The 14,736-nt window shown below is 68.3% G+C and overlaps 1 protein-coding gene across 1 annotated transcript in view; it reads left to right on the plus strand.

Moving 5' to 3' along the window:
• SKI (SKI proto-oncogene) overlaps positions 1-8,880 on the plus strand; it is a 56,576-nt gene extending 47,696 nt beyond the window's left edge. Inside the window, exons 2-7 of the mRNA XM_062190307.1 lie at positions 3,746-3,868; positions 4,116-4,228; positions 4,495-4,754; positions 4,847-5,121; positions 5,783-6,013; positions 6,110-8,880. Of these exons, the coding sequence (XP_062046291.1) occupies positions 3,746-3,868; positions 4,116-4,228; positions 4,495-4,754; positions 4,847-5,121; positions 5,783-6,013; positions 6,110-6,292 (1,185 nt within the window). The 3' untranslated portion in view covers positions 6,293-8,880. The remainder of the gene's footprint in view (positions 1-3,745; positions 3,869-4,115; positions 4,229-4,494; positions 4,755-4,846; positions 5,122-5,782; positions 6,014-6,109) is intronic.
• Positions 8,881-14,736: the final 5,856 nt, after the last annotated feature.

The raw sequence follows: 14,736 nt of genomic DNA on the forward strand, positions 1-14,736 counted from the left end.
GCCATCAGCCGGATCTGCAGTGTCCACTCTTCCCCGGCACATTCTCGTCTCGTCTCGTGTAAAATTTAAAAACAAAACAAAACGAGGCTGGTATGCAGCAGGTTAAGCATCCGCCTGCGGCCCCGGCCCCCATATGGGCTCCCGTTAGAGACCCGGCTGCTCCTGCCCCCATCCAGCTCCCAGCTAATGGCCTGGGAAGCCGTGGAGGATGGCCCAAGTGCTTGGGCCCCTGCACCACATGGGAGGCCCTGAAGAAGCTCGTGGCTCCTGGCTTCTGATCAGCCCAGTCCCGGCCGTTGTGGCCATTTGGGGAGTGAACCAGCGGATGGAAAATCCATCTCCCTCTCTCCCTCTCTCCCTCTCTCCCTCTCTCCCTCTCTCCCTCTCCTGTATCTTTGCCTTTCAAATAAATAAATAAATCTTAAAAAAAAAAAAAGGAGACCTCCCAAGTTATTTAAACAAGACAGTTTTTTTATTTGAAATTTGTTTGGAGTGCGGCTGGCATTGTGGTATAGCAAATATGCCCCTGCCTGTGACACTGGCATACCGTATGAGTGCTGGTTTGTATCCAGGCTGCTCTACTTCCAGTCCAGCTCCATGCTGATGGCCTGGGGAAAAGCTGCAGACGATGGTCCTAGTGTTTGGGCCCCTGCCACCCACGTGGGAGACCCGGAAGGAGCTCCTGGCCAAGCACTGGCCGTTGCAGCATCTGGGGAGCGAATCAGTGGATGGAAGATCTCGCTCTCTGTCTCTCCTAGTAACTCAAAAATAAATAAGTCTTTTAAAAAAATAAACAAACTTTGGGGGAAGGCAGAGATAGGAAAATAGAAACAGAGGGAGACATTCCATCCACTGATGCCCACAACAGCTAGGCCAGGATGGGGAGCTGGCGTGTGGCAGGGAACGGAGTACTGGAGAATACTGGGGAGTACTGGAGAGTACTGGAGCGTACTGGAGAATACAGGGGAGTACTGGAGCGTACTGGAGAGTACTGGAGAATACAGGGGAGTACTGGAGCGTACTGGAGAATACTGGGGAGTACTGGAGCGTACTGGAGAGTACTGGAGAATACAGGGGAGTACTGGAGCGTACTGGAGAATACAGGGGAGTACTGGAGAGTACTGGAGCGTACTGGAGAATACAGGGGAGTACTGGAGCGTACTGGAGAGTACTGGAGAATACAGGGGAGTACTGGAGCGTACTGGAGAATACTGGGGAGTACTGGAGCGTACTGGAGAGTACTGGAGAATACAGGGGAGTACTGGAGCGTACTGGAGAATACAGGGGAGTACTGGAGAGTACTGGAGCGTACTGGAGAATACAGGGGAGTACTGGAGCGTACTGGAGAGTACTGGAGAATACAGGGGAGTACTGGAGAATACAGGGGAGTACTGGAGCGTACTGGAGAGTACTGGAGAATACAGGGGAGTACTGGGGAGTACTGGAGAATACAGGGGAGTACTGGAGAATACTGGGGAGTACTGGAGAATACAGGGGAGTACTGGAGCGTACTGGAGAGTACTGGAGAATACAGGGGAGTACTGGGGAGTACTGGAGAATACAGGGGAGTACTGGAGCGTACTGGAGAATACAGGGGAGTACTGGGGAGTACTGGAGAGTACTGGAGCAGTCCCAGCTGCTGGGGACGAAGGTGGAGTGCAGACCCGAACCCAGGCATCGTGTGTGGGGGGAGCAGAACTGAACCCAGGCACTGTGGGGGGTGAGCAGAACTGAACCCAGGCACTGGGGGGGGGGTGTACAGAACCGAACCCAGGCACTGTGGGGGGTGAGCAGAACCGAACCCAGGCACTGGGGGGGGGGTGTACAGAACCGAACCCAGGCACTGTGGGGGGTGAGCAGAACTGAACCCAGGCACTGTGGGGGAGGGGGGCAGGGTCCCCGGAGGTGGCTTAGCTGCTACCAAAACGTCCGCCCCCTCCTCGGTTTTTAAAAAGTATTTATTTCATTCTTCTCATCTGCCTGGAAGGCAGAGCGGCAGAGACCCTCATCCGCACGCTCAGCCCCCATGTGCCCACAGTCGCTAAGGCTGGGCCAGGGCACAGACAAGAGCCTGGAACTCCTGTGGGTGGCAGGGCCCAGGCACTGAGCCACGTGCTGCTGCTTCCCCGGATGCCTTAGGTCGGCAGCCAGCACCGAGCTCACACTCTGAAGTGGGTGCAGCTGAACCGTAACTCTGCTGAGCGCAGCCCCCACCTTTAAGACCCCAAAGGCACCAAGAAATGGCACCTGAGGTGCTGAGCCCTGGGGACTTCTGGGTTTGGACTGAGTGCTGGGTTTGTGGGCAGACCGTAGCGAGCTCTTCACCCCAGAAAACGGGCAGGGCTCTGGGACCCCCAGGCCCATGCGGAGCCCAGCTGTGAGATGCGCCGGGGTCCTGTCAGCCAGCTTGGTAACACAGTGGCCGGTCCAGGGCCTGCTGCCCGGAGAGCCTCCCGCCCCGAGTGCTTATGGCAGGGTTTGCTATGGGGAACCGGGTGATGGGGGCAACCTTGGCCACAGCTGAGCTCACATCATCCATCCCGAATATCAGACCCAGCTTGGATCGGCCGGATCCCGTGTTTTGTGCCTCTGCACCTCAGCCCAGATCAGAAGGAAAGTTCCAGAATCGTGCCTGGGGAGGGGGCCGGTCCCGGGTTCCTAGGAGCAGCCCTAGTGGGCTTTTTCACCCCTTCACCCCATCAGGATGGGTGCAGCCGCCCGTCGGCGATGCCAGCTTGCCCCTCGGGGCCTTGTGGGGGACGGGACGCAAGGCTCTGCAGCCCTCGTGGCTTGGCCGCTTCTCCCTGTTAACAAATCCCCTCCCATCTCTCACCCCTGCCCTTCCTCGCGGGGTTCCGTGTGCGGGAACCTCGGGGAGCTGTGCCCACTCTGGCCCCTGTGTGCCGGTCCCGCCCTGGCTCCCGATGCCTTGCCCCAGATTCGGGCCCCTGTGCCCGCCCCCAGGAGGACAGGGTGGACAGGACAGGCCCCCGGCCGCCCAGCCAGGCCCAGCCGCGCCATCTGACACTCCGCCCCCCGCCCAGTCTGAGGTTTCTTGGAGGCCGCGGCATCTTGTGGCTTCCTCCGTGAGTGCTGTGCACTTTCCAGGCCTCCTCAGACAGGAAGCCCCGCCCTGGCCGCACTCACCTGGGCGGGGCCTGCGCGCGGGGCTGTTGGGAGCGCTGTCCTTGGCCGGTCTGCTGGGGCTGCCCTCGAGGCCTCGGGCAGGGCCTGCTGTGCGCAAGGACTCTGGCCAGGGCGCCCCTGCCCCCACCCGGGGCCTTGGAGAGACGGGCTTCCCGCCGCTCCCTGCTCGTCCCGGGAAGAGCCCTGGGCAGGGCAGGACCAGCGTGACTCTCACTCCCAGGGGAGGCCAGGGCCTCGGTGAGCTCGTCCACGTCGCTCCAGAGCTGGGCCCTTGGCTGGCTCTTGGGAGCCCCAGTCCTCAGCCTGGCTGCAGGGAGGGGCCCCTTCCTGCCAGGGCCCCGCTTGAGAGCAACCCTGGCTCTAGGAAGGTGGTGTAGACCATAGGGACAGAGCCTGCTGCAGCTGTGGGGGGAGGACACCCTGACCGCCCCACCTGGCACGAAGCCTGGCTCTGGCCTCGAGCAGTGGGCTCCGTCTCACCTTCCTGTACACGGCTGGGTGCCCGGTGCAGACTGGTCCTCCTCTGCCCCCCAGGCCCTCCGGGCAGCTTGGTCACCCGGGCCCCGGGCGCCAACAGCATCTTCTGTGTTGGTCACAGGTCTCCGAGCCTCCGGCCTCCGTAAGACCCAAAACAGATGACTCCTCTTCCCAGTCTCCTGCGTCTTCCGAGAAGGACAAGCCGTCCAGCTGGCTGCGGGCCCTGCCCGGCTCTTCCAGCAAGGTGCCGTGCGGGCTGTGGGAGTCCGGGGTTGGGTCCCAGGCCTCTGGGTTTGGCCGCAGCCATTGTGGCCATCTGGGGAGCGAGCCAGCAGATGGAAGACCTCTTTGTGTGCAGGCCCTCGGGGAGGGGGCCACTGGGCTGTTCTGGGAGTAGGCCCTGCTGCTGGCTGCTTGCCCGGCCCGGCCTCCGGGACACGGAGCAGCCTGTCCTTGCCCAGTGGCTCACACAGGCCACTCCTGTCCCACAGAGCCTCAGCTGTGTCCACCCTCGCCAGCGTCTCTCTGCGTTCCGACCCTGGTCCCCTGCAGTTTCAACTGAAAAAGAGCTCTCCCCCCACCTCCCAGCCCTGATCCGAGACAGGTAAGTGCCTGGGCCTGCGGCCTCTCGGCCACAGCTGCCACACAGCGCTGGTTCATTTCTAGAACTATGTGTGGTCCTTGGTGGCCCTGGGGCGTGGCCTCCTGGTCCTCGAGGTCAGTCCCTGTTCCAGGCTTCCTGGACCCCCTTCCTGGCCACACAGACCTCCTGTCTGTGGCCTTCCGAGGGGTGTGTCCTGTGACCGTGGTGCCAGCGCGGTGGGCTCGGCGGGTAGACACCCACGGTCAGCTCACACGCACCCCCTGCAGCTTCTACTCCTACAAGAGCTTCGAGACGGCCGTGGCCCCCAACGTGGCCCTCGCACCGCCGGCCCAGAAGGTTGTGAGCAGCCCACCATGTGCCACTGTCGTGTCCCGGGTGCCGGAGCCTCTCGCCACGTGCGTCCAGCCGCGGAAGCGGAAGCTGGCGGGGGACACCCCTGGAGCCCCAGAGATGCCGGCGCCCAGCGCCGCCCCGGAGGAGGACAAGGACTCGGAGGCCGAGGTGGAGGTGGAGAGCAGAGAGGAATGTGAGTGTGAGGGGCTTCCGCCCGCGGGGCCGGGGCCGGGCGCTGCGGCGGGGCCTCCACGGGCGCCCGCTGACTGCTCCATCTCTCCTCAGTCACCTCCTCCCCGTCCTTTGCCTCGTCCAGCTCCGCCAAGGACCTGAGCTCCCCGGGCGTGCGCGCCCCGCCCCCGGCCGCCCCAGACGCTGTGGCCCACGCCGACGCCCCGAGCGGGCTGGAGGCGGAGCTGGAGCACTTGCGGCAGGCGCTGGAGGGCGGCCTGGACACCAAGGAAGCCAAAGAGAAGTTCCTGCACGAGGTGGTCAAGATGCGGGTGAAGCAGGAGGAGAAGCTCAGTGCGGCCCTGCAGGCCCGGCGCAGCCTGCACCAGGTGAGGGCCCAGGCCCGCCCCCTTCCCGGCCACGCCCCCGGTGAGGGCCCAGGCCCGCCCCCTTCCCGGCCACGCCCCCGGTGAGGGCCCAGGCCCGCCCCCTTCCCGGCCACGCCCCAGGTGAGGGCCCAGGCCCGCCCTCTTCCCGGCCACGCCCCCGGTGAGGGCCCAGGCCCGCCCCCTTCCCGGCCACGCCCCAGGTGAGGGCCCAGGCCCGCCCCCTTGCCGGCCACGCCCCTGCACCATGGCTTCCAGAGGCCCGCCCAGCAGCCCCCTTGCTGGGCCGGCGTGCACCATGGCAGCGTGTGCACAGTAGGTGTGTGCACCCCTACACGTGTGCACCCGCTGCTGGCGCCTCCCCTCACACGTCGTGTCTTCAGAGCGGGGGGTGCGGAGACCCTGGCCTTCAGGGGCCTCGCTCGTTCTGGCCGCTCCCTGAAGCTGCGTCTGGCAGCCTCACCCCCCCCCCCCCCCACGCCTCGGCAGGGATGAGGGCTCCCAGGCCGGGTCTGCGGCCGCCCAGCCTGGGGGAAGCAGCAGACATGGGACCCACGCGGGCCACGTGGGGGGGCTGGTGGCCGTCTGATCAGGGCGGGGGAGGCCGAGGGCGGCTGAGGGAGTGGCCCCTGCTGCGTGGTCACCGGGGCCTGGGTCTGCCCAGGAGCTGGAGTTCCTGCGCGTGGCCAAGAAGGAGAAGCTACGGGAGGCCACGGAAGCCAAGCGCAGCCTGCGCAAGGAGATCGAGCGCCTGCGCGCGGAGAACGAGAGGAAGATGAAGGAGGCCAACGAGTCGCGGCTGCGCCTCAAGCGGGAGCTGGAGCAGGCGCGCCAAGCGCGGGTGTGCGACCAGGGCTGCGAGGCCGGCCGCCTGCGCGCCAAGTACTCGGCCCAGGTAGGCTCGGGGCCCGTGGCCGCCTCCTGGCCCCCCGCCCCGCCCCCCGCCCGCCCTGGGAGCCGGCGGGCACGGCTGACGCGCTGTCCCTTACAGATCGAGGACCTGCAGGTGAAGCTGCAGCACGCCGAGGCTGACCGGGAGCAGCTGCGGGCCGACCTGCTGCGGGAGCGCGAGGCGCGGGAGCACCTGGAGAAGGTGGTGAAGGGGCTGCAGGAGCAGCTGTGGCCCCGGCCCGAGCGCCCGGGCGGCGAGGGCGCCGCTGAGCTGGAGCCCTAGCCACCCCGCCGCGGCCGAGCGGCCCTGACCTGCACCCGGCGGCGCGGCGCCCACACCACGTCTTACTGTGCCTACTCCGCGAGTGTCTGCAGCCACACTGAGTCCACGGCAGGATGTGCTGCCCAGGCCGGAGCGAGCGGGGACGCGCGCACGCCGGCGGCTCGTGGCTGGCCCTCCGCTTGCTGGAACAGTCAACATGTACACTTTTGTTATAAGCTATTTAAACCAAGAAGGAGACTTGATGTTCAGAAAATCAACCTTTTTTAATGACTGCTTTTCAAAGCCCCAGCACGTGCCGCCGCCGCCGGGGAAGCCATCCGCTCATCTGTGCCCGCGGCCGCCGCGGCCGCCAGAGGTTTCTTCACAGTCTATTTTTTCAGCGACCGGGACCCGCGTCTCCCTGCCGCCCCCGGCAAGGGCAGAGAGAGCGCCGCGTGCAAGATGAGCCCACCCTGCCCGCCTTACCACTGCCCGCCGCCACCAGGAAGGGCAGAGCCATGCAGGGGCCGTCCGCCGCCCTCGGGGTCGGGGACAGCCCCGGCCCCGGCCCCCGGCCGTCCTCGGCTCCCCCAGGTGCTGGCCTGCGTGGGCCGGAGGCGTGGCCGGGCGCCCCTGCCCCCGCTCGGCCAACACCGCTTCCTTGATTTGGGGACTAAGGCTGCGGCGTGGGAACAATACACAGCATTACCCCCCCACCCCGTCCTCGTCGGAACCAGACACGGCATTACCCCCCCGCCCCGTCCTCGTCGGAACCAGACACGGCATTACCCCCCCGCCCCGTCCTCGTCGGAACCCGACACGGCATTACCCCCCCAACCCGTCCTCGTCGGAACCAGACACGGCATTACCCCCCCAACCCGTCGTCGGAACCAGACACGGCATTACCCCCCCCAACCCGTCCTCGTCGGAACCAGACACGGCATTACCCCGGTGCCCCCGGCCAGGTCGTCCGCCCGAGCGTCCGGGAGCCCTGCACTTCGGCCCCGCCCGCCCCCCTGCCGTCCCGGCCGTGCGCCGAGGTTTCTCCAGTCCTGGAGCAGTGCCAGCCCTAAGCGCTCCCGTGCTCAGAGCCCCTCTGGTGCTTGGTTGAACAAGGGAATCACAAGAAAACGAAAATGCAAAACTGAACTTCGGGGTCGCCCTGTGCCTTCCAGCGTCCTGTACAGCGAGTCCTGACCGCGGCGCCCCGCGCCCCCGTCTCCGTGGCGGTGGGAGCTGCCACGTGGATGAGTTAGCGCATTTATTCCAGGTAGTCTTGTTTGCTCTCGACTGTTTATGCAAATCGTAGAAGGTGTCCCAGGAGACGAGGTGGCCGCCCACCCCGCGGCCTCGGTGTTTACTGAGTGCGGAAGATCTCACGGCAATTCTCTGCTTGAATCCGTTACAGCGCCGGCGGCGGCCACGCCACAGCAAAGACCAGGACAGCCGGGCCGCGCCACCGTGCCGGCCCCATGGGCGGCGGAGCGTCTGCAGGGTCAGCCCTCGGTTTACCGCGGGGTGCGGCGGCCGCCGACCCCCTCAAGTGCAATGCAAAGTGGACATGGTGTATACGCAGCGTCGTGTGGACGTTGTCCTTGGCTTCTGTCGTCCGTTCGCAGTCCCGGGCTCTGTGTGCACGGGACGCCCCCGCCGTAGGAAGCTCCAGCACGGGCATTAGCGCCGGCTCCGCCCGCACGCAGGACGCGCGCAGCCTTGTTCGCCAGAGTCGTGTTTTTCCGTCATTTCTTCAAGGGAAACTTAGTGGTTTAGTTGGAGCAAAGCTTTAATGTGTCGGCTTCCGCGTGGCTTCCGTGTCGCCAGGCCCGCCCCGGGGCCGCCCGTGTCTTCTGTCGGGCCCCCCTCGGGGCCACGGGCCGGGCCGGCTTCCTCCCCAGCGTCGGGTGGCGCCTCTGCCCCCAGAGCCCTCGCCTCCCACCCCTCCCTGCAGGGGGCGCCCGTGGGAGCCGGGCTGGGCTCCCTTCACCAGCAGCTCGCACTCGGGGCCCTGGCCTGGGTGGGGCGGCGCCTGGCCTGCGGCCGGCCCAGCTGCGAGGACAGGCCGCCGACTGTCCCGTGTAAAACCCGTCATCCGACAGCGCGCATTCAGCTTCAGTCTCCTGTTTCTAGCGAGGAGGTTCTTAACGAAGGGAAAACAGCAGCAATAACCTTGACATCGAGCAGCTACCCCTCCCCCGCAGACTTACAGACACCCCCCCCCCCCCCCCCGCGGACTTACAGACCCGCCCGGCGCCCTGTATCATGCGTGTACGTGGTGGTCCCTTCTCGCCTGGTAATCGTCTCGTTTTCTGGGTTGTTTTTAACAAGAAAAACGCTCACGTGCGGGGGTCGGATCCCCCGCCCCGGCCCGGCCGCGGGCTGTTTCTGTTCTTGCTTTAAGTCAGGAGTCACAAGTGACATTTTTTTCAATTAAGGAAAAAAAAAAAAAACAAAAAAGAAACCCCCGGGCCCTCGTAGCCACCTGTCCCCCGCACCGCCCCCGGACCTTTGCTGCTGCTAATGACAATACGATGCTTACTCTGCTACTCGAAGACTATTTTTATGTCATTAATGTATGCTTTCTTGTTTATAAATGCCTGATTTAAACAGAACCCGCTGGGCCTGTGTGTGTCCCTGGGGCCCCGGGCAGAGGGGCGAGGACGGGGCCGAACCCTGGGCCTGCGGGGTCAGCTGGAGCTGGGAGGAGGCCTCCACGGGCACCAGGGCTCCGAGAGCCACCCTCAGTCACGTCGGCATGTCGGAGGGTGGACGCCAGTGTGCCGCCCTGGCCGCCTGCCGAGGGTCCAAGGGGCCTGGCCACTGCCTCCCAGAGACTGCTCGGGCCGCCTGTGTCTGTCCCCCATCCCCAGTGTGGCCACTGCCTCGGTTTCTCCTCCTCACACTCTGGAAGACCCCTAAACCCGGGCCCGAGAGTGCCTTCCCCGCAGGGGGCCCCAGGTGACCCCTGCAGCCCCGGGACAGAGGTTGGGGATGGTGGGACTCGGCACAGCTGTGGGTGTGGGCTGAAGGGAGGGGCAGGCCGGGCAGGAGACCCTGCACGCGGGTACCTCGTCAGGCACACACCCAGGACCTGCCTGAGCCGGCGTCTGGTGCCAGCCATGCCGGGGGGGGGGGGGGGGGCAGGCGGCCATTCGACCTTGGCCCGGTGCAGCAGTGGCTCCGAAGACCTGGTGGCGTCAGCATGGCCGGGCCCTCTACCGAGGTCCTGGGGTGCCCACCTGCCCCTGGGGCTCTGGGCCCAGCTGTCCGAGCCTCCTGGGGCTTCACTTTGGGCAATGCTAAAGGGGGCGGTGTCCCTGGCCCTGGGCTGGTGGGCCAGGAGTCTACACCCCTCCCGGAGTCCTCCCTGAGGGGCTCAGGGATCCCCAGGAGAGGGGGGCAGGGCAGGAGAAGCCCCTTCTTGGGAGACAGCAGGTCACCTCTGCCTCTGCTCTGGGTCCCCGGGCCTGGGACTCGCCCTGCACAGGCCAAGACTGAGCCGTGGCCGCCCTCTGCCAGGGCAGGCCCCTGTCTTCCTGCCCATTTCCAGTGTATGAAGACCCGGCAGCACCCAGCGGTCAAGGTGTCTCCTGGGCCCCGCTCACTCCTCTGGGTCTTGGCCGTGCCCATCTGGCCCCCAGCCCCCCACCCCGAGGTCAGCCCTTAACTGGGGAGGCAGGTCCAGGCACCCTCAGGAGCGGGAGCTACAGCTGGTCTGGCCCACTCTTGCCCTGCAGTGACAGCCGTACCCTCTGCCCCAGGGCGGGCCCAGCCGTGCCCAGCAACCCCCCCATCCCTGGGCCACTGCTGCTGCTTGGGGAGGGGGCTCCGGGTTGCATGCCCCCTCCTAGCCCAGGCCTGGCCACTCCTACCCTGAGACTGTTCCCACTGCCCCAGAGCCTGCCCGGGCGGGTCTGAGTTAGGCGTCCCTCCACAGGGCAAGCTGGGCCTAGGACCCCACAGACTCACCTGCAAGGAGGTGGTGACCCCTGAGGGACGTCCCCAGAGAAGGCTGGCCCCGTCCCCACAGAACTGCCCACCTGCTGCCTGCCCAGCCCCAGGCAACCCTGCAGAGGGACTGGGTACAGAACATTGGGGAACTGGATGCCCGCCCGCCCCTGCCACCCTGTGGCTGTGTGACGCACAAGGCCATCTGTGCCCAGGCCCGTGCCAGGTGGGTGGGAGCCCCGGCGGCTGCGGCACCCAGCCCTGGAGCAGGTGGCCCCGCCGTGGGTGGGGACAGGCAGGGAGAGCTGGCCAGCCTGGCGAGCCGCCCCAGCGTCCCGTGTAGGGCCAGGTGTCTGGCCGGGCTGGGGCCGAGCCTGGCAGCCCTCAAGGGCGGCAAGCTGGGCCCGGGCCCCAGCCCACGTCAGTCCTGCGGCAAGAGGGCCGTGTTCTGGAAGCCCACGGGGACGAGGCGCTGCGGGGGGCCAGGAGGCCCGCACCGCCCCTCAGGCTCCTGGACCAGGGCTGCCCCAGGGCCACTTCTGGATGGGATGAAGTACCCAGTCCTGCTTGGGGAGGGGGGACAGGGGCAACCCAGTCCCCAGACGCAGGCTACGGAAGTCGGCGGCCTGGGCAAGGCCCTGGTCAGCTCTGGCCCTGCTCGCCATGGACCCCAGAGGGGCCCAGGAATGCCGGGGCTGGGGGGTGGGCACCCAGGCCTGGCACCGCTTGGAGGGCAGGCTTCTGCTGCCCCGAGGCCCAGCATGTGGTGGGCCCATGAGTGTGGGTGCACGTGTGTGTGCAGAGGACAGCAGTCCTGAGCCACGGGTCAGAGCTGTCCACGGGGCTGTGCTGACCCCAGTGCCAGGAAGGGCACAGAGCCTGGCAGCCTTGCCAGCCACGCCCTGGGCCCCGGGGACACCCTGCTGGGGGTGGCGTGCCCTGGGCCCCTGGGGGCTGCTGAGGTGCTGCGGGGGTGTCTGGTCGCCCTGGGGCCCAACCCGCCCTGCCCAGCCCTTGACCTGAGGAACGCCCGCCCACACCCCAGACTTCCTCTTTCTAAGGAAACCGGCCGAGAAGGCCCCGGGGGTTGGGGGCTCTGGCCTGCACCTTCCGCACGCCCACTCCCCGCGGGTGCTCCCCCATGGTGGTGCTGGAGGCTGCGCCACGGGCGCTCCGGTACCTCACCGCGCCTGAGCCAGCAGCCCGAGCTCTGACGTGCAGGGTGCTGCCCCCACCCTGCAGTTGGCCGTGGGAGCCCCGGGCCTGCCCAGCTCCGTGAACAGAGCTCCCCGCCCCGCACCCCTGCCGGCTGGGCTGGGCAGAGACCCCCCCCCAACAGCAGGCTGCTTCCCCACACCCCTGCCCCTCCTTCCGGCCTTTCGCAGGGATTCTGGGCCCGCGGACGCCCGCGTGGCCTCCCGACCCCGTCCTGAGGCTGCTGGCCAGGTCCCCCGCTGCGGACGCCGCCCTGTCCGCCCCAGAAAGTCCCAGGGAGGAGCGGGGCGGGCGGCGGGGGCGGGGCAGAGCGCCCAGGCCAGGCGGCCCCGTGGGGAGGGGTCCCGGGCCCGCCCAGCCGGCCCCCGCCCCCGCCGCAGTTTCCGATTCCGCCTGTTTCACTTCCCTTCCCCCCCCCCCCGCCCGATTTCTGGGCCGCGAGGGGCGGGGCGGGGCGGGGCCCGACGGGGCTGGGGGCGCCAGGACCCTGCGGGGTCCGGGGAGGGGGCGCCGGGGAGGAGGAGACGGGGGTGCGAGCCGCCCGCGCGCCCCTGGGGGTCGCCCCCCCGCGCGGCGCTGACGTGTGGGCCGCGCGCGCCGGGCCTGGGGGTTCGGCGCGACCCTCGGCGGCGAAGGCGGGAACTGCAGCTCGGGCGCAGCCTTGGAGGAGGGGGTGGGGGTCCGCGCGCCCGAGAAGGCCTCGCCCCGGCTGGGGAAGGGGCGACGTGCCTCCCCGGGCCAGAGCCACCGGCCCCCACCCAGGAAGGCGCTGCCTCGTCCTGGCGCCGGGCCGCACCCCCCCCCGGGGCCTGCCGGTGCTGGGGTGCTCTCCCAGGTCCCACCAGGGCCCCGGTCTCCGGCGGGTGCTGGGGGGGGGGGGGCTGCGGCCTGCCCGTCCTGTGGGCGGCCCCGTGAGCATCTGTTGGGAGACGCCGGTGGAGGGGCCGGCACCCGGCTGCTGAGGTCCGCGGGCCCCTGGCTGGGCCCGTGTGGCCGGGTCCTGAGACCGTGCTGCCCGGGCCTGGCGCCCTCTGGGTGTCCCCCTCCCCTCCACTGACGCTGAGCAGGACTCCTGACCCTGCCTGGCTGCGTGGGGGCCTGGGGGTCTCCCAACCCCGTGCCCCAGGCTGCCCAGGAAGGCGCCACGCACAGTGGGCCGGCGGGTGGCTGTCGTGTCCCCATTCCTCTGTCCTGGCTGTCAGGGACCAGGCGGTGGGGGCCCCAGGAGGAGGGGACAATGACTCTGAGCAGCTCTGTCCGGCGGCCTGGTGGGCGGCTGGGTCCTCTCCCTGCCAGGCCTGGGACAGCGCTGTCGGAATCCAGGCCCCGGCTAGGCCACCGCCGCCCGCCTGCTCCCCGGAGACCCCAGCCCTTGTCAGGACGGACCTGGGCGAGGACAGCTGTGGCGGGCGAGGCCCCACCGCCTGACACCCACGGGCCCCTCCCCAGCTGCCCGGAGCCCCTGCCTGGCCCCCACGGCACAAAGGGGACAGGGCCGAGGGCCTGGGGACCACCCCCAGGGCTGAGAGTGCCTGGTGGGGCGGGGGGGGCCTGGTGGCACAGGAACTGCTCTGGGGGCTGGGCACCGGAACCCTCCAGGAAGCCCTGCCTGGGAGGGGCCCAGCTCTGCACAGCTGGCTCGGCCGCCCGCCTGGCACGGAGGCCAGGCAGCCTGCCCAGGGCTGCGGGGTGCCCTGGGTGACTGGCCCTGCCAGCCCCAGAGGTGGAGCAGCCACCTGTGCCTTGCGGGGCCCAGCGGAGGGCGGCCTGGACCTGTCCTTTGCTGACCCTCAGTGCACCTCTGGGTGGTCTAGAGGGGCTCCAACTGGGGCCCAGCGGGCTGGGGGCCGGGCGTCTCCCCGCCTCCGTCTCTGGCACGCAGACCCACGTGGGGCGTGTGTTCAGGGCGCCCTGGCATAGCTCAGTCAACGCTCTGAAGCCAGCGTGGCCGTGGGGGCACAGTGGAGGGAGGAGGGCTGCGGTTGGAGCAGGGCTCCCCGAGGCTCCTCCAGGGGAGGACTGTTGCGGGGGGGGGGGGGGTCCTCAGGCCTCCTCCACCGACCGGTCTGGCCAGCCCGCCCCGGGCAGCTGTGGCCTGGAGGACAGGGACTTAGTGCTCCAGCCCCGGCCTGGCCCACGGGCTCCTCCCTCCCTGTGGGGCTGCAGGCCAGAGGCAGGTGCAACCTCACCCTGCACACGGCCTGGCCACTCTGTTGGACACCGCTGTGGGGCCCGTGCAGGCAGAGACGGGAGGGAGTGACCGCCACAGGGGAGTATGCTGCCCTCGAGGCCGGCCAGGACCTGGGGCGGCAGTGGGGCCACCTTGGCAGGGCATGGGGGCAGTGGCCGCGTCCACGCTGCTCACCCCCGGGATTGCGATGCTGGGCAGGCAGCACTGTGGGGCACACGACGGAGCCAGGGCTGGGTCCCCTGGCCGCCCACCGTGCCCCACCCCAGCTCTGGTCTGGGGGATGGAGGTGGGCGGACCCCGGAGGGACCACCGCCGGACTGGGGTCTCATCCTCCCCTGCCGCCTTAGAAGGGGCCATTCTGCGGAGAGGTGGGCGGCCAGGCGCCGGCCCTGAGCTGGGCCTCCGGGGACACGGGGCCCAGAGTGGCCTCCCTGGGGAAGCCGGCCCCGTGGGCTGGCCGGGCGCTGCCTCCAGGGGGAGGCCCCGTGGGCGGGCCGACCTCTCCTGCTAGCCAGGCGTCTCTGGCCCTGACTTGCTCTGACCTTTCTTTTTTGGGGCAGCGCTCAGGCTTCCCCTGTACTTCGAGTGGGGGCCCAGGGCGGCTGGCGGCCTCGCTCCGTGGCCTGTCCTGGCAGGGGTCAGGGATGGGGTGCACAGGGGCAGGACCTGCACCTGCGGGGGGTCACAGGGGCTGGAGAGCGGAGGCCCCGCTCCCGGCGGGGGGTGATGGCGCTGCTTCCTGCCCAGGGTTTGGTGACTTCAGAGCCACGGAGGCCGACAGGGAATCAAACACCCAAAGGACGCCCGGCACCGCAGCCACCGCTTCCCTGGTGTCTGCGGTCCGGACCGAGACGGCGCCTTTGCCTTCCCGCACGCACGCGGCTTCAACCTGGAGTGGGTGAGGCCCCCAGGTGCTGGGGCCCGGGGTGGTGCACAGCAGTGCAGGGCCCAGCCCCACCGCTGTCCGCCCGGCCTTCCTGGGCAGGGCCAGAAGCCCGCACCAGAGCTGCAGCCGGGCCCTTGGCTGGTCCCGGGCTCTGGACCCCCGGGCAGCAGGGGCACTGGCCTCAGACTGGCAGCCCCCAGGGAGAAGGCTCGGCTGGCACCCAGGCAG

Source organism: Lepus europaeus, chromosome 5, assembly GCF_033115175.1.
Source record: "Lepus europaeus isolate LE1 chromosome 5, mLepTim1.pri, whole genome shotgun sequence".
In the NCBI taxonomy this organism is placed as follows: domain Eukaryota; kingdom Metazoa; phylum Chordata; class Mammalia; order Lagomorpha; family Leporidae; genus Lepus; species Lepus europaeus.